Below are 19577 nucleotides of genomic sequence, written 5' to 3'. Positions count from 1 at the left end.
GGATTTATTATCCGTCATAAATACTCTGATATTCAGATGTTAGATTGTAATCATCATGCATCACATGGTCATATCGTCCTTCAACTGTAATAATCATGTCAACAATCAGCCACTGTTGCATCCTCACTTTTCTAAATGAAACACCAGGCATCATCATCTTCATCTTCTTCATCTTCATCTTCATCATCGCCATTCCTACACGAGCAATGATGGCAGAACTAAGAATATAAGCTAGAAGAATTTAGCCGATCTAAAGATATCTTTGTGTATGAACGTCTCCTCCTCCTCCTCCCCCTCCTCCTCCTCCTCCTCCTCTTCTTCTCTTCCAGACAACTTCTACGGCACGCCGAAGCCTCCGGCTGAGCCCAGCGCTCTGCTGCTAAATGTGACAGACCAGCTGCTGCCGGGCGCCAGACCCAGTTCTGAGGGCAAGCGGAAACGCAACAAGTCGGTCAGCAACATGGAGAAAGCCAGCGTCGAGCCCCCCGAGGATGAGGAGGAGGAGAGAACCGTCGTCAACGGCAACGGCATCGCTGTCACACCAGGTCGGCACCTTACAGCGAGGCCACTACAGGCAGGGGTCACGCTCAGGTCACGCTCAGGTCACGCTCAGGTCACGCTCAGGTCACGGTCAGGTTACAGTCAGGTCACGCTCAGGTCACGCTCAGGTCACGCTCAGGTCACACTCAGGTCACGGTCAGGTCACGCTCAGGTCACGTGACAGGTCACGCTCAGGTCACGGTCAGGTCACGTGACAGGTCACGCTCAGGTCACGCTCAGGTCATGTGACAGGTTACGGTCAGGTCACGCTCAGGTCACACTCAGGTCACGTGACAGGTCACGCTCAGGTCACACTCAGGTCACGTGACAGGTCACGCTCAGGTCACGCTCAGGTCACGCTCAGGTCATGTGACAGGTTACGGTCAGGTCACGCTCAGGTCACGCTCAGGTCACGTGACAGGTCACTCAGGTCACACTCAGGTCAAACTCAGGTCACGTGACAGGTCACACTCAGGTCACGTGACAGGTCACACTCAGGTCACGCTCAGGTCACGCTCAGGTCACGTGACAGGTCACGCTCAGGTCACGTCACAGGTCACACTCAGGTCACGCTCAGGTCACGCTCAGGTCACGTGACCGGTCACACTCAGGTCACACTCAGGTCACGCTCAGGTCACACTCAGGTCACGGTCAGGTCACGGTCAGGTCACACTCAGGTCACGCTCAGGTCACGTGACAGGTCACGCTCAGGTCATGTGACAGGTTACGGTCAGGTCACGCTCAGGTCACACTCAGGTCACGCTCAGGTCACGCTCAGGTCACGCTCAGGTCATGTGACAGGTTACGGTCAGGTCACGCTCAGGTCACGCTCAGGTCACGTGACAGGTCACTCAGGTCACACTCAGGTCAAACTCAGGTCACGTGACAGGTCACACTCAGGTCACGTGACAGGTCACACTCAGGTCACGCTCAGGTCACGTGACAGGTCACGCTCAGGTCACGTCACAGGTCACACTCAGGTCACGCTCAGGTCACGCTCAGGTCACGTGACCGGTCACACTCAGGTCACACTCAGGTCACGCTCAGGTCACACTCAGGTCACGGTCAGGTCACGCTCAGGTCACACTCAGGTCACACTCAGGTCACACTCAGGTCACGTGACAGGTCACACTCAGGTCACACTCAGGTCACACTCAGGTCACCCTCAGGTCACACTCAGGTCACCCTCAGGTCACACTCAGGTCACGCTCAGGTCACGCTCAGGTCACGCTCAGGTCACGCTCAGGTCACACTCAGGTCACGCTCAGGTCACGTGACAGGTCACGTGACAGGTCACGCTCGATGAGTCGACGGTCTGGTTTAAATTGAGCGGTTGCCGAGCGACGGCAGACGGCGACAGATTGATTCTGTGAAACGTGTTTTATGACAAACAAACGCTTTGAAACGCTGACATAAATATAGTGAACTTGGACGAGCTGATGCATAAACTGTCAATTATAATTCACTCTGACAGTCGGTGATCACCTGTGCGCTCCAAAGTGTTGGTGATTAAAGCTTAAGTGCTGCTGCTTCCTAGAATTTGATATAATTGATTAGGTTGGAGTTGGAAGCAGAGGGAGAGCCAGAGGGCAAACACACACACACACACACACACACACACAACTGGAGCCTGCAGGCGCTTTAAAAATCAGCAAAGACATTTTAATTCATTTTATTCTTACTGCGTTATTATCTCCCTCTTACGTAGGAGTATTAGGGCCAGTCAAAAAAAAAGAAAAAATCAGGCACAAGAAAAAAAAAAGTCAAAGTCAGGAAACTTGGTTTGTTCCGGAGGATAAACCATACAAACATGGAGGAGGGGGCTGCATTCATACTAAATCAAATAGCTGCAACGGGGCAGATGGTTGCATTTTATTTTTTTGCTCACGAGAAAGTATCTCCTGAGCTCCAGAAACCTTTAGGTTTTTGGTTTTTTTCAATGTCCCTTGAGGGGCTCCGTACTCCTTTGTACCCTCTGAAGTCAGAACGTAGACATGAGTGAAGATTAAAGTCATGGTCGAGTCTGTAGCTCCACTCACTGAAAATGTGACCAGGAAAAGCTGGTTTTAATGTTTTATTCTATAAATATAACTTGTATTTAAATGAGGGTCCTGCTTTCATCTATTTTGCTAGCTTAGCTAGCTTGTTGATAGCTAGCTATCAAGCTGTCACTTATTTAAAGTCTCACTGGTGAGAAAACGTGACAAACATATTCTTAATTTATCATAAGAATTATCATTTATCCAGGTAGAGATTTTAATCGTTAAACCGTCGTTTGTCATCGTTAAACCGTCGTTTGTCACGTTAAACCGTCGTTTGTCACCGTTAAACGACGTCGTTTGTCACCGTTAAACCGTCGTTTGTCACGTTAAACCGTCGTTTGTCACCGTTAAACCGTCGTTTGTCACGTTAAACCGTCGTTTGTCACCGTTAAACCGTCGTTTGTCACGTTAAACCGTCGTTTGTCACCGTTAAACCGTCGTTTGTCACGTTAAACCGTCGTTTGTCACGTTAAACCGTCGTTTGTCACCGTTAAACCGTCGTTTGTCACCGTTAAACGACGTCGTTTGTCACCGTTAAACCGTCGTTTGTCACGTTAAACCGTCGTTTGTCACCGTTAAACCGTCGTTTGTCACGTTAAACCGTCGTTTGTCACCGTTAAACGACGTCGTTTGTCACCGTTAAACCGTCGTTTGTCACGTTAAACCGTCGTTTGTCACGTTAAACCGTCGTTTGTCACGTTAAACCGTCGTTTGTCACCGTTAAACGACGTCGTTTGTCACCGTTAAACCGTCGTTTGTCACGTTAAACCGTCGTTTGTCACCGTTAAACCGTCGTTTGTCACGTTAAACCGTCGTTTGTCACGTTAAACCGTCGTTTGTCACCGTTAAACCGTCGTTTGTCACCGTTAAACCGTCTATTGTCACGTTAAACCGTCGTTTGTTACCGTTAAACCGTCGTTTGTCACCGTTAAACCGTCGTTTGTCACCGTTAAACCGTCGTTTGTCACGTTAAACCGTCGTTTGTCACCGTTAAACCGTCGTTTGTCACGTTAAACCGTCGTTTGTCACGTTAAACCGTCGTTTGTCACCGTTAAACCGTCGTTTGTCACCGTTAAACCGTCTATTGTCACGTTAAACCGTCGTTTGTTACCGTTAAACCGTCGTTTGTCACCGTTAAACCGTCGTTTGTCACCGTTAAACCGTCGTTTGTCACGTTAAACCGTCGTTTGTCACCGTTAAACCGTCGTTTGTCACGTTAAACCGTCGTTTGTCACGTTAAACCGTCGTTTGTCACCGTTAAACCGTCGTTTGTCACCGTTAAACCGTCTATTGTCACGTTAAACCGTCGTTTGTTACCGTTAAACCGTCGTTTGTCACCGTTAAACCGTCGTTTATCACGTTAAACCGTCGTTTGTCACCGTTAAACCGTCGTTTCTGACTGGAAACTGAGGTTTTTGACGCTTTGCTAACGCCTTTTACTCAAAGTCCATGCAGAAAAACTGCATTTTTAGGTCACAGCACAGGAGTTGTTGACACTCAGTGAGTTCAAATATGATATTTGTGGCTTTTGGTGTTTGAAGAAGATTCGTCTGACGCAGCAGCAGCAGCAGCAGAGCGGCGGCTCATGTTTCCCCGTGAGATCAAAGCGATGATTTTCTCTGTGGACTTCAGTGTGAGTGAGTGAGTGAGTGAGTGAGCGAGCGAGCGAGCGAGCAGTTCATAAACATCAGCTTCCCGTGTGAAGACGTCGCCTCACACTGAGATAAAGTCAAACGTGGTCTCAGAATATCGTGAAGCAGGAGTGGATTTTATGAGCTGAGCTTTTTTAATCCTGGTGTGTTTGCTGTCAGTCAGACTGTGTGTCGTCATAAACCTTTAACATGGCGTACAACAAGGTCTCACTGTTAGTGTGTGAGTGAGACAACATCATGGATGTACTGCTTTGTATTGCAAGCCAGAAAATGTGCACATGAACCTCAGTGAATGCATGATCCCATGATCACATGAAAGAGAAACGAGGCAGTCCTGTGATGTGTCGCTGCAGGACAGAACAATCTCACACAGTCACAACAGCAGTCACTTTGACTCGTCTGTATTTGGACGTTTGTGCAGCGTTTCAGGGAAAATGGATAAGATTTTGTTTTTCCTGTCACAAGGAACTCACACAAGGTAAGAGTTTGAATTTAATAAGAGGAATTAAATAAAAGAAGGAGAGAAAAACACATTCTGTACAATAAGGAAAAAGGTCAAACTAAATAAAACTAATGCTATTTGTCTTCAAACCAAATATGTAAAAAAGAGAAAATAATAATCCCTCACAGGGATTTTAAATTCCCTGCTGGACCAACGGGGAAATAACTGTATTCAAACTCCAGTACTGTAAGTCTAAGTCGACATATCTGTGTTTTCAGAGCATAAAACACACAAAAACAAGACCAAATCCGTCAGTTTTTTAACCCAATTTGTGCAAATCAGGTCACCAGATGTTAATGGTGATAAACTAATGTTGTGTTTCTACGGCAACTGAAACTCTCTCTCCCTCCCTCAGAGTCGAGCGAGCATGAGGACAAGAGCGCGGACACTTCGGGGGACGGCGCCCCGCAGAGCGACCCGGCGGACGCTTCCTCTGAGACGCCACAGGACGACGGACAGTCCCCCAAGACCACCGTCCCCAAACCGGAGGACAGCGACGACCTAGGGACGCTGCCGGACAACTGGGAGATGGCTTACACTGAGAAGGGAGAGGTCTACTTCATCGAGTACGTCTCAGTCTTTATTTACACATCCTCACACGTCATCAGTGAACGTGTGAGCGAGTGGATCGGTGAACGTGTGAGCGAGTGTGTTAGTGAACGTGTGAGCGAGTGGATCGGTGAACATGTGAGCGAGTGTGTTGGTGAACGTGTGAGCTTACACTGAGAAGGGAGAAGTCTACTTCATCGAGTACGTTTGAGTCTTTATTTACACGTCATTACACATCATCACACACTGAGACAGACTTCAGATCGGTGAACATGTGAGCGAGTGTGTTAGTGAACGTGTGAGTGAGTGTGTTAGTGAACGTGTGAGTGAACATGTGAGCGTGTGGATCGGTGAACCTGTGAGCGAGTGGATCAGTGAACGTGTGAGCGAGTGGATCGGTGAACGTGTGAGCGAGTGGATCGGTGAACATGTGAGCGAGTGGATCGGTGAACGTGTGAGTGAGTGTGTTAGTGAACGTGTGAGTGAACATGTGAGCGTGTGGATCGGTAAACCTGTGAGCGAGTGGATCGGTGAACGTGTGAGCGAGTGGATCGGTGAAAGTGTGAGCGAGTGTGTTAGTGAACATGTGAGTGAGTGGATCGGTGAACGTGTGAGCGAGTGTGTTAGTGAACATGTGAGTGAGTGGATCGGTGAACGTGTGACCGAGTGGATCGGTGAACGTGTGAGCGAGTGGATCGGTGAACGTGTGACCGAGTGGATCGGTGAACGTGTGACCGAGTGGATCGGTGAACATGTGAGCGAGTGGATCGGTGAACGTGTGAGCGAGTGTGTTAGTGCCGTGTAACGTTTGTGTGTCGCCCTCCTGCACACGCACACACACACACAGACACACACACACACACACAGGTGGTTTTAATGAGCCTTGTTACACAGTGACTCTGTGATACAGTACAAGCTCCACTTTAATTCATTGGAGTTGTTAGTTTTTTACAGCGGCAGTAAAACCATGGAGGTGAGTCTTCATTACATCACATAATGGAGTGTGTGCGTGTGTGTGTGTGCGCGTGCGTGCGTGTGTGTGCGCGCGTGTGTGTGTGCGCGTGTGTGTGTGTGTGTGTGTGTGTGTGTACAGTACGTGATAACTGGAGCCATAAGAGGAAATGATGTCGCTCTCTCGGAGGCTTTTTATTGACTCATGAAATCGTTTCAGTCATTAGGTCCAAATGTCTGCGCTGTATCGACTGAACACCGGCGGCACTTGAACGCATCACGAACTGTCAAAAGCTGCACGGCAACACATGACAACAGCAACAACAACACACCACACACATGTTACCTCAAATGACCACATGTCTCCTCCTCCTACTGCTCCTCCTGCTCCTCCTCCTGCTCATGCTCCTCCTCCTGCTCCTCATGCACTTAGCCCACTGAAATTTGCAGCTCCAAAGTTAGTTTTCTGCGTTCTCCTTTAAGCGTGAGCGCGGTGCCAGGAGGACGCTTGCCTTTGATTGGTCTCCATGCATGAGATGGATTTGTTTACCTGTACAGCCAAGGAGAGGAGGAAGGGAGGAGAGGAGGAGAGGAGGAGAGGAGGAAGGGAGTGGGAGGAGAGAGAAAAAGAAAGTGATAGTTGTTAAAAATAGACTGAAATAAGAGAAGGTGAGAGGGAGACGTGGGAGACTTTTTACTCTAAATAAGGCAACAGATGAAAGAGGAGACAGGAAAGGAAAAGGAAAGGAAAAGAGGGATCAGGAAATTCAGGAGAAAGAAGGGAAATGGGATGAGAATGAAGAGCAGAGAGGAAGAGGATGGTCCTTCTCTTTCATCTGCATGTTCTCTCTTCATTTGCTGCTCAGTCGTCAGTTCTTAACTCTCAGCGTCAGACGGAGCGTAGAGAACAGTGTGTTTATTATCCTCACATCATCATCATCATCATCATCATCAGTCCTGGTCAACTCTCTCCTGAAAACTAAATTCCATGTTGAAGCTGATAAAGTGACAGTGGATGACGGTGTTTTTAAAACAAATGCACTTCATTCACTGAGTAGTTTGTAGTTTTGGAAACGGATGCTGACGGTGCAGCAGCGGCTGGAGGATCATGTGTGGGTTGTTGCCATGGAGACGACTCGTGCAGCTCTGGGTTTGTGTTTGTTCAGACTCTCATTATAAACGGTGTTAACGCGGCGTTACTTTAGCTCGTTCTTCTGCCCCATAGTGGTCACACAGTGAAGTAACGTGGCCGTTGGAGAAGTTTATTTGTATTTCACGCGGCCGTAAAGAAGAAAGAAAGACGATGAATCTCCTCCTGCTTGGTTTCTTTCTCTGACTGATTTTTATTTCACTGTAAGTCACAGCTGCGATGACGAAGGGTCATCACAGCTGTTCTCCTCCGTCCGCTCTCCTCCTGCTTACTCATCACATAGAGTAAGCAAATTAAAAGTATTGATCTTGGTCTCGTTAGCGCACACCTCTTCTGTTTTTGAGGAGGCAGGCACACAAGGGAGTCTCGTCTTCCTCTCGCCGAAGCCGCTCTTCAGCTGAATTAAGAATCCGCCAACCTCCTCCTCTCTGTCTGCCAAGTCTCCTCTCTCACTCCATCCATCACACTCCTCTCTCACTCCTCGCTCTGTCGTCTCTCCACAGCCACAACACCAAGACCACATCGTGGCTGGACCCGAGGCTCGCCAAGAAGGCAAAGCCGCCCGAGGAATGCAAAGAGGACGGTGAGTACCGCCGCCGCCGCCGCCGCCGCCGCTCACACACTCACTCACTCACTCACTCACTCACTCACACGTCTGCCATGGTCTCGTGTCGCGGGCGTTTGTTTCACCAGGTTTGAGTCGTGTGTGTCTTTGCTGCGACGAGTCGTCGCTGCTCGCTGTGTGTGTGTGTGTGTGATGTGTGTTTAAAAGGCCGAGTTCAGAGCGACCGCGGGGTCACAAAGACTTCTTTATTCTGCATCGAGAGACATGTCCTTCACCCACACACACACACACACACACACACACACACACATACACACGTTCACGACTAACACACACACACACACACTCGTTCACGACTAACACACACACACACACACGTTCACGACTAACACACACACACACACACACGTTCACAACTAACACACACACACACATTTACGACTAACACACACACACACGTTCACGACTAACACACACACGTTCACGACTAACACACACACACACACACACGTTCAAGACTAACACACACACGTTCAAGACTAACACACACACGTTCAAGACTAACACACACACGTTCACGACTAACACACACACACACACACACACACACGTTCACGACTAACACACACACACACACACACACACGTTCACAGGATAGCAGGGTGTGTGTGTGTGTGTGTGCATACATATACTGAGTGTCCTCCATCTCTCTGAGGCCCCGCCCTCCATCCCAATCCTCTCCATTCATCTTTTCTTCATGCGTCAAGATGAGGAGGGAGGATTTATAGTGTGTGTGTGTGTGTGTGTGTGCGTGTGTGTGCGTGTGCGTGTGTGTGCGTGTGTGTGTGTGTGTGGGTTCATGCTAGGGCGGCCATACGTCTGGATTTAGGCCGGTCAGTCCGGAATTTAAATGCCTTGTCCGGACACTTATTTGTCCTCCTTTTTGGAGTTGCACCTGAACGCAACGCTGCATATCATCCAATGGTGTAAGACTTTCGGTTAAAAAAAAAAAAAAAGATTGGTTAAAAATGATTGGCCTAAAGTGATGTCACTCAATTCTGTGATTTCTCATTGGTTGTAAATGTAAACAAGCCCCGCCCTGTTCCCATGTGTTAGCTGAACGTTAACTCATTTAACGACGAATGGTCAGAAAAGCACACGTTTTTCTTCTTACTGTCGTTTGTTGTTTACATAAAAATGAAGAACTGGAATGTCTATTTTTTGCATTTATTGATTTATTTTAAATGTTCTGCTTTGTGGCACTGCACTTGACTCAAGACAGAATATTGAACATTGAATAAATACAAATACTGTGTATCTCAGATTTACTGCATCATGATACCATCGTTATCATGTACAGATTGTATTGTCGTGGGGGGAACACGAGAGTTGTAAGTTGTGATTTTTCTTTCCTCACTAAATGCCACAAAGTGTCCTCCTTTTTGTTGTTGTGGAAATGGCCACCGTCGTTCACCCTCGTTCACCCTCGTTCACCCTCGTTCATGCTCATGGCGGACGCTCGGGTTATTTGTGGACACTCGGAGCGACGCTCTTCAAATACATTCCGACACAGACACAGAGTAACGAGTCGAGACACGTTAATATGAAGCTGAGTGTGTTTGTGTTAGAACATGTGACAGAATAATGGAACCGTCCGTCACGAGTTCTCAGACAGACGAACGCAGCGGAATCCAACTGAACAACTGTGGGTGAACCTGTGAACCTGATGACTTTGGCGTCCTCACTTGACCTTTGTGGTTTTAAAGTGGCCATAGCATGGTCCTGTCTCACTTCTGTGGGAGATATGGAGGTGTACTTACAAACAGGAAGTCAAAAACGTCCTCTTAGCGTGTAGCTTAGCCTGTAGCCGGCTATCGCTAATGCTAAACGACAAAACAAGCACACAAATGTTAGTTATGTAGGTATTGTTGGCACTGCTCCTTCCTTTAGGTGAAGTTTGGTGCTGTGTCCTGCTTCATATTGAAGAAGAAGAAGAAGAAGAAGAAGAAGAAGAAGAACTACTCTGGTTGTAGCTGCTGAGTGTGTCGTTTGTACAGAGCTCAGCAGCTACAACCAGAGTAGTTCTTCTTCTTCTTCTTCTATGGTTGAAAGTTTGTCACCGGATGTGCCCGGACTCTAGTGCCCGGACAAGGAGGCGCTGCTGTTTAGAGGAGTGGTGAAATTCACCAGTGACGTAACTAGTCAACAGATTGAAAAAGAATAAATGTGAAGACGAGCTTGCGTGTGTGGCATCGCTCTTCATCCTCGTGAACACTTATTTTGTCCGTACAACAAAGTCGTCATGGTGATCTCTGGTTTTACCCACAAGGCTTCCTGTCTGGTCTCTGAAGGTCCTCGTTCCCCTGAAAGGAGGAAAAATGATCAGATGAAGCAGGAACAAAGACGGAGACGCCTGTGAGGGATTCTTCAAAATCTCAAGTGCTTCCACTCCTGTTTATCTAGTGATGTTTGTGTGGGACTGTTATTGATCTTGAAGGGCGACTCATCCACTCAGTGAGTCCCAGCTGAGGGAGGACGTGCTGCGTCTGTGAGGACACGTTAGGATTTGCTTTTGCCAAATGCTGCGCTGGAAGAATGTCAAAGTCAAGTCAGCTGACATTGAAGAATGACAGTCAATTAAAGGTCCACTAGGTAAGAGTTAGCGACATCTCATGGTGTACCTCAGGGTATCACCATGGAGGAGGTCTGAGTTTACCAAAGACTGGAGGCCATTCGTCTTCATTTGTGTGGTAAGCTTCCAAAAATGGTGGACTTTGGAATTCAAGGACCTTTTTCCCAAGGGTACACAAGAGCTTCTTCTTCAAGGTTCCTGCTGAAGCCAAAATATATTGATTAGCCACTAGGGGGTGAAATGAGCGTACTTCTCACACGAGAAGTTATAAGTTTGAGATTTTTTAACTTTTGTAAATGATTTCCCATTTAAAGGGAAATAAACAGTAAAAACTATATGACACGTGTTATTGGACAGCGGTGTGATTGACAGCTGCTATTGTCCAAATGTCACCGGCCGAAATCCAGATTCTTGATTGCTGTTTTTCTACCTTTTATCAAACAAACAAACCTTTGTGGAAAATCCATATTAGTTTCCATGAGTTTGGTCTCTGTGGACGTTTTAGGTTTCAGAATTGTGAAGATTGTTTCCAGATGAAGTGGTTTGTGTTAGTAAGCAGCGCACAAGAGGTGTGTGTCTGTGTCTGTCTGTGTGTGTGTGTGTGTCTGTGTGTGTCTGTGTGTGTGTGTGTGTGTGTGTTGTTCACTTCAAACGTCGACAGCCTGGTGGCACCAGACACCCCAGAGAGCTGAGCTTAGTTAGGGGGAGAAAAGCTGCCTCTGTAAATTCAGTATTGATTGGTTGAAAAGGTGTAGGTATGTGTGTGCGTGTGTGTGTGTGCGTGTGTGCGTGTGCGTGCGCGCGTGTGCGTGTGTGCGCGTGTGTGCGTGTGTGTGTGTGTGTGGACCTGAACCATGCTCTGATAAGCGCTAACAGGATTGCAGGGTGGAGTCTGTGAGCTGTGACGGGACAACACGATGAGAGGAGGAGGAAGAAGAGGACAGTACTCAGTGGAAAACACACACACACACACAAACAAACAAACAAACACATCGAAGAACAAATGTGAAAGTCTTTAAATTTTTACTTGAGAAAAAGTTTTTGTATCACAGCAGGAGTATTCTATGCACACACACACACACACGCATACGAACATCAGCCACGACCGGTCGGGGTAAAAGAGAGGAGGAGAGAAAGGAGGGGGTTAGTGAAGGAGAGAAGAAGAAGATGAAGGAGGTCTGGTTACTCAAAGAAACAGTGAAACACTCAAAATGCTTTGTTTTTGTTGCTTATTTTAACCATAAAAGGAGCAGAAAACGTCCCGTGACAAAGTGAGTTTGCCCATTTTTCCAGAATAACTTTGAATATCTGATATTTAACTTTGAATATCACATATATATATATATATACACACTTTTAACAATTTAAAATGAAGAAAAACACTGAAGCTGAGACCCTGATCCACACAGAGACCCTGATCCACACAGAGACCCTGATCCACACAGAGACCCTGATCCCCGCTGAGCCGCGGATCTTGGAGACGGCGTAGAAGCTTAACGCAGAGAGACACGTCGGAGCAGGACCATGAAAACCCTGAGATCAGACCTCAGTCATGGAGAAATAGAAAGTTCTCTCCCATCATGCACTTGGATCAGAATGTGTGTGGTACAGTCATTAGAAAGCGTCACTGATGACTTTACACAGAGAACGCTGTAATCACACTGACAGCAGCAATCAGGGTGATGTCAGAGGGAGGGAGAGGGTGAGACACACACTGAGAGAGAGAGAGAGAGAGACACACAGAGAGAGAGAGACAGGTGCTGTTTACACAGAGAAAATGGAAACATTGTCCGACTCATTAAGTTTTGTTGAGGGACGATTATCAGAAGTGTCAGAGCGACAGAGGACAAACGAGGCCTGACGTGTCTGTCTGCCTGCCTGCCTGTCTGTCTGTCTGTCTGTCTCTCTGTCTTTGATTTGTTACCTGTTAAAGGACCTGTATGTAAGATTATTTAGTAACCCTTTATATTAGTGAACACATATTAACTACGTGCTAACTACCTAACTAACACACTAACCCTTTATTAGTAATTATTGAGCACATACTAATATAATAGTGTTACAGATTATTGATTACTAATTATTATTCTTATTCTTATTATTATTGTTATTAATAATATTGTATGCCGTGTTCACATTGGACACAATTTCAATCCCAACACGTTTATTATTTAAAAGAGTAGAATGTTGGTAAAGTTCAGCCTGAGACTGAAACACGTCGAGTAAAGTAAATGATTGATTTACTCGACTTCACATAAAAATGATTAATAACGTTATTAAAATAATAAAACAATAAAACACTGGCTTGACTGTATTTAGTGTCACAGACAAAGTTTTTTGTCAAACATTTTACAACTAGAACTTCGGAGGTGTCTCCTATTGGACGACACCAGCTGTCAATCACACTGGTCTCTGTCCTCTGAAGGAGAACATCATGTCGTCTCTGTGTGCAGAGAGTTGTTGTTGTTGTTGTTGACGACATGTAGGGAATTAGTTTTGTGTCAGTTTTTTCAAAAAATATTGTATTTTATTTGTTATTTGTAAAATACAATATTTGTTCCACTTCCACTTGGTTTTTTGTTTGCGATTCTGACCATGGGCGGGGCTTAGGAAGCTGCCTGCTGATTGGCTACTGAGTTTTGGATGCCAGCGTCCAGACGCCGCTCAGGGAAGCGTCTTATTGTAGCGCGTGGACACTCTGCAGAGACTCAGCCGTCGTCTTCTTGGCTGAGTCTCTGGTTTTCTGCTCTGTTGTCCTTTCAGCCGCGTCCACGCCGTCGTCGTTCTCAGTGATGCAGGAAGTGTTTGTGTTAAGGTTTTTCCTACAGGTGAGTTATGACGGTCAGACAGAGACGCAGCGCCCTCCTTCACCTCCAGAGGGAAGAGCTGTAGCCGACTGTGACGTGATTGATGTGTGTGTGTGTGTGTGTGCGTGTGCGTGTGTGTGTGAGACCTGTCCTTGGTGAATAACTGTCAGTGTGTCTATTTCAGCCACAATGTGTGTTATATCTGCACCCAGGTTATCTGGTATACTACAGTACTATCAGTGTAAATGGGCTCTAACTCAATAACTTTACTCTCAAAATCCACACGTCATCATCATCATGTACACAAACAGACGTAATCTGTATGGATTCTTATTATTTTATTTTACTTCACAGATTATGTGTATGGGTAACATTTGATATAAAAGTTTTAGAGAGTTTAAAATGACAGAAATATTCTGTGTGACCTGATTTTAAAGCTTCACAATCAGTGGTAATAAATAAAAAGGACCATAAATGTAATGGATGATAATAGTTATTATTGAGCCTCATATTTACATTATTTGTGTAATGTATGTGTGTGTGAAAGCACCTGATACACTTTTATTGACATTAAGATGCTGACAGCACACACACACACATTTGCACATAATATAAAAGTTATTATATCAACATTTATCTCATCAGTTTATATGAAGGTTATTTTCACAGTCAACTGAAGAAGTTACATTCATTCATTTTACCTGATTAAAAAAACACTTAAAAATGAATTGATTATAAAAGTTGTTGCCAATTTGTTTCCTGTCAGCTGATAATTGATATAATCCACTCACTGTTGCAGCTCTAATACAATTACTGTTCAGAGACAACATACAGTGTGTGTGTGTGTGTGTGTGTGTGTGTAAATAACCCCTTAAAAAGAGAAGATTCATTTGAAGGTGTTTATCTCACTAATATATAGAGCTTCCATTTCATCCTAATGCATTGCACTTACAGATGTTAACATTATAATGGCCTTAAAGTGGCTCCTCCTGCAAATTAAAGTGAAAACTGAGCAGTAATTGTTTTTTAAACACTTATTTTCTCTGCTGCACTTTTCAAACCGTCCAGTAAATCTGTGCCAGACTAAATGTCCCAGGTTAAGACCTGGTTTAGGTCAGGGTTAGAATAGGGTTTAGGTTAAGGGAATGCATTATGAGGTGTGTGTGTGTGTGTGTACTTGTATTTATTTTCTTTTGAGGACCACATCTGGACCAGTCATCTTCATGGAGGCCAAAACCTGGTCCTAATGAGGCAGAATCTCATTTCTGAGGGAACTGGTTTATGTTTAGGGTTCAGATTTGAGTTGTGCTGAGTTTAAAGTTAGCGTTGAACGGACGTTTTCCTCCTGAAGCCAATCAGGAAATTAGAAGATATTGAATAGCCACTAGGGGGCGACTCCCCTGGTTACAAACCATAAACTGTTCATAACGAGAATTGACCTCGTCTTCCAGTTTCTGGGTTCTTCCTGAAGTGGTAATATATGAAATAACCACTGGGGGGCAAACTCACATGTAGACGGATCTACATGTGTCTTGGTTTTTAACCTCATTCCTCATTTTCCTGACGAGTTAACGGTCACATTTACTATAGTTTTAGGTCTTTTTTCATTAGAAATGTTATTGTTGTACATTCTTGTCCCATTCAGAGTGAAATAGATGATAAAGTTTGTCACATATGAGCTTCACAACATGGACATGGCTCAGAAATCTGTGAGTCTCAAAGGTTTAAAAGCGGGAGGTCACATTAGTTTTCTGCAGGAGCGCTAAATGGAAGGATGTTTGATTTGTCCACCTGTTCAACAGGAGGAGAAGCTGCAGGGAAACACAGTGGTGAAGTGATTTGTTGCATTGACTTTAGCTGTCGTGGTGGAGATGTATTGGTTTGTTAATCATCTTGTAAAAGACTTAAATCAAGGATTTTATCCCAGCGGAGGGAAAACACAGCCGTGATAAATGTGTTTATTGGTCTGCGATGTAAGAGTAGAATCGTAAATCTCGCCGTGCATCCGTCTCCGTCTCACTCTGTCCCGGCCTGTGAAATGTCATCATATTCTAAACAGATTCAGCCTCGTGGTTCAGTGGCAGCCATTAGTGCGGCTCGTCCTCTGCACTCGTCCTCGCCGTTATTCCTCCTGTGTTTACATTTGGAAACATAATGCATTCACAAGTGCTATTTTCAATCCCACTCCATTTTATTTGTTCGCTCCGACTCTTTTGCGTTTTGTGTGTGTGTGTGTGTGTGTGTGTGTGTGTGTGTGTGTGTGTGTGTGTGTGTGTGTGTGTGACGTGCAGTAAACTGGACTCAGGTTCTGGACCTGAATCACTGTGAAACTGTTCTGTTCTGTCGTCGTCACATCGAGTCAGACGTGAGACGTTCTCTTCCATTTTGTTTTTATCCATCAGCAATCACTGAACGGCTGAAAGAAAGACTGTGTGTGACAAGGCCAGGGCAGCGCACACACACACACACACATACGCGCACACACACACACACACACACAGACACACACACACACACACACACACACACACTGTGCCTTTGATTGTGACACAGTTAGAAAAAGTCGTGTTTATGAATCAGAAGTTATTTCATCACATTCAGTCATTTTTCAGTGGTTAGAGATTGAAACGTGCTTTTGTCGTGTTCACGTCAAGGTCGGACGTTTTCTGCTCAACTGGAGAGTCTTTTTCAAATGAATGGTTATTCTTTCTATAAATGTAGTGAAAACTGGATCATTCAGCAAGTTTTAAGTGAAAGAAATAAAACTAAATAGGTTTTCTAAGTAGTAAATCATATTTCTGTGTTTTCCATCTTTGATTCACAGCCTTATTCAGGTTGTTTGCTCTGTCCAGCAAAAATAGAAGTTAAAATAAAACTATTCCATTTTAGATTGTTGTGTAAAAATACTTTAAACTTTAAAACTATAATTCATATATGATATGTATATTTCAGGCTGAAGTCGTTTAAAAGTTGAACTCATATAAAGTGACATTTTCTGCCACTAGGAACAAATGAGTAAGTTTTTTTTAAAGGAGCTCTGAAAGGTTAAAGGTCAGTGTTTTGCTGTGTGTTTCTCTTTGTCACTGTTGGTGACAGAAACTGTCGTTCATACGCAGTGGTTTCAAACAAGAAGTGATGGAGCAGAGAATCACCAGGACGAGGAGATTTAAGATGAAAAAGTGTTTCAGAAATCGTCACAAATGGAAGTGATGCGGTGCTGATTCCACCTGAACACGTGTGTGTGTGTGTGTGTGTGTGTGTGTGTGTGTGCGTGTGCGCTCCGTGACATTTTCAGGAAGAGAAAACTGGGACAATTAAGGTCAGTTGTGTAACTTTGTGGCGGTTTGTCTGTCAGCGATGGCCTTTCACAGACTTTGCAGCTTAAGTGTAAGATTATGTCGTTCAGGAACCTTGTTTACTGCTTATTTATGGTGTGTAGTGTGCGACTAGTTCAAGTCTTAGTCCTCCCTAATGTGTGTTAGCAGAAAATGACTTTGGTACAAGTATCAAAAGTCATTTTCTGATATAAAATGGAAGTAAAAGTATGAAAAGGCTCAGTGGTATGGTGAGTTGTCTTTCAACCAGAAGGTTGTGAGTTCAATTCCTGGCTGTGCTAGTTAAGTACGAGTACGTGATGGAAGTATACGGAGGAAAGAGTCGCAGGTGAAGCAGAATGAGAATGAGAATGTGAATGTGACTGAGTGAGGAACTGTGGGAAAGATGCCAGGACGCCTCCTGCTGGTTGTCAGCGCTCCTACATGATCATTTCACACCAGCTCGACTCATGGTTCCTGGACTCATGCAGCATGGCAGATGAGTAGTGTCTGGTACACACACACACACACACAGACACACACACACACACACACACACACACACACACACACCTCCTGGTTGTCCCGTGGAGTTAGCGCTCTATCGCAGGTTTGCTGACAGAGAGGTTCTAAACGGCCCTCAGTGAAGCCAAACACAAAAACAATCCCAATTTCAGCATTTATCAGCCTCTCAGTTTGTGTGTATGTACTTGTATTTGTTAGCCCGTTAGGACGTTGGTTTATGCCAGAGTTTGTCTTCATGGAGACCAAAAACCACCATATTGTGAAATTTCATTATACAACATTTTTGATTGCACATTAAAAGTTTAACTGGTGCTTTGATTAAATCACTGATTCTGATGTTAGCTAACGTTAGCAAACTCTTCACAGACTTATTTCTCATTCACTTCATGAAGCTCTTAGCTACAATTTGAGCTTTTAGTTAAGAGTTCTGCACGCTAGAGCTAACTGTTAGCATACAGAGTATGAGCTATGTATGCTACAGCTAACTGTTAGCATACAGAGTAAGAGTTCTGCATGCTAGAGCTAACTGTTAGCATACAGAGTAAGAGCTATGTATGCTAGAGCTAACTGTTAGCATACAGAGTAAGAGCTATGTATGCTAGTGCTAACTGTTAGCATACAGAGTAAGAGCTCTGTATGCTAGAGCTAACTGGTAGCATACAGAAGCTACAGCTAACATAGCTTAGCTCTCCAGCTCGTATGATAGATATGAGTGCGTTATCTCTTTTAATGCTGAATAAAACTGACTGAGAATGTTTTATTCATGTCATTTGAACTCTCTGATGACATCATGATAATTAGGCTGACCTTGATTTAATGGCTGTAGAATTTAATGAGTGAGTTCTTTTATAACGTTCACTTTTGTGTCAGTTATTTTGTGTCAGCGTACTCGATTAATCGATTTTTAAATGATTACTAAATTAATGGTCAACTATTTTGCTGATCGATTCATCGGTTTGAAGCTTTTTTTTTCATGATTAAAACGAGATTTCTGATTGTTTCATCTTCTTTAATGTGAATATTTTCTTTGTTTCTTTGCTCCATAAAAACAAAGAAATCATTCAAACTCAATCATTTTTGGTTTGTGGACAAAAACAAGACATTTGAGAACATCGTTAGTCGCAGCTCAGCTCTGGTCTGTGATTGGACGCTTGCAGCTCTACTTCAATGCTTTCAGTGTCCGTTCATCCTCCACTTCTTCTCCATTCTTCTTCTTCTTCTTCTTGTTATATTTACGTCCGCCTGCGTTTTTCTTCCTGTGGACGTTTTAATCGAGAGGCTTTTGCTGCGATTCATGAGCTCTTTGATCTCCTGCTGTTGTGAACATATGCAACACTAATACAAGCTATGTGTGTGTGTGTGTGTGTGTGTGTGATGTAAAGATGTTCCCGTGTGAATGTGTGTTAAGGTGACAACATGAAACACTCACTTTCATATTTAATGAGTGAAGACGGGGCTGAGGAATGTGTGGAGGTTTATTCTCGTGGGTCTTGAGTCTGCTCGTAGCACTCTGTTATATCACTCACAACTGTGTGTGTGCGCGCGCGCGTATGTGTGTGTGTGTGTTATTCTGATATCTGTGTGCTGGAGGAGAGACAGCGAGTGTGTTTGCACACAGCGCCCCCTGTGGCAGCACGTTCAGACTCCGCCCTGCAGAACGTTCAGACTCCGCCCTGCAGTACGTTCAGACTCCGCGCTGCAGGACGTTCAGACTCCGCCCTGCAGGATGTTCAGACTCCGCGCTGCAGGACGTTCAGACTCCGCCCTGCAGTGCGTTCAGACTCCGCGCTGCAGGACGTTCAGACTCCGCCCTGCAGGACGTTCAGACTCCGCGCTGCAGGGCGTTCAGACTCCGCGCTGCAGCACGTTCAGACTCCGCCCTGCAGCACGTTCAGACTCCGCACTGCAGGACGTTCAGACTCCACCCTGCAGGACGTTCAGACTCCGCCCTGCAGGACGTTCAGACTCCGCGCTGCAGCACGTTCAGACTCCGCCCTGCAGGACGTTCAGACTCCGCCCTGCAGGACGTTCAGACTCCGCGCTGCAGGACGTTCAGACTCCGCGCTGCAGGACGTTCAGACTCCGCCCTGCAGGACGTTCAGACTCCGCGCTGCATGACGTGCAACAGGCTAAACATCTTTGTTTTAATTGATACTGTAATATTTTAGTCACCCGTCACGTTCCCGTATGTAACTCCTGACGCTAACACAGCACTAGCATCGGTCAAATTTAAGACGCTAAAGCTTTTCAGCGATTATATTATATATTATATATATTATATATTATATATTATATATTATATATTATATATTATATATTATATATTATATATATTATATATTATATAT

The 19577-nt window shown here is 45.0% G+C and overlaps 1 protein-coding gene across 11 annotated transcripts in view; it reads left to right on the top strand.

Moving 5' to 3' along the window:
• magi2a (membrane associated guanylate kinase, WW and PDZ domain containing 2a) overlaps window positions 1-19577 on the top strand; it is a 146637-nt gene that overhangs the window by 101850 nt on the left and 25210 nt on the right. For all 11 annotated transcript variants that reach the window (XM_058625643.1, XM_058625645.1, XM_058625644.1 and 8 more), the window contains exons 4-6: window positions 330-545; window positions 5092-5302; window positions 7890-7969. In XM_058625643.1, coding sequence (XP_058481626.1) covers window positions 330-545; window positions 5092-5302; window positions 7890-7969 — 507 coding nt within the window. The remainder of the gene's footprint in view (window positions 1-329; window positions 546-5091; window positions 5303-7889; window positions 7970-19577) is intronic.

This window comes from Solea solea, chromosome 3 (genome assembly GCF_958295425.1).
Source record: "Solea solea chromosome 3, fSolSol10.1, whole genome shotgun sequence".
Classification (NCBI taxonomy): Eukaryota; Metazoa; Chordata; class Actinopteri; order Pleuronectiformes; family Soleidae; genus Solea; species Solea solea.
Note: the sequence above shows the minus strand (reverse complement) of the source record. Positions and strands in the feature narration are given on the sequence as shown.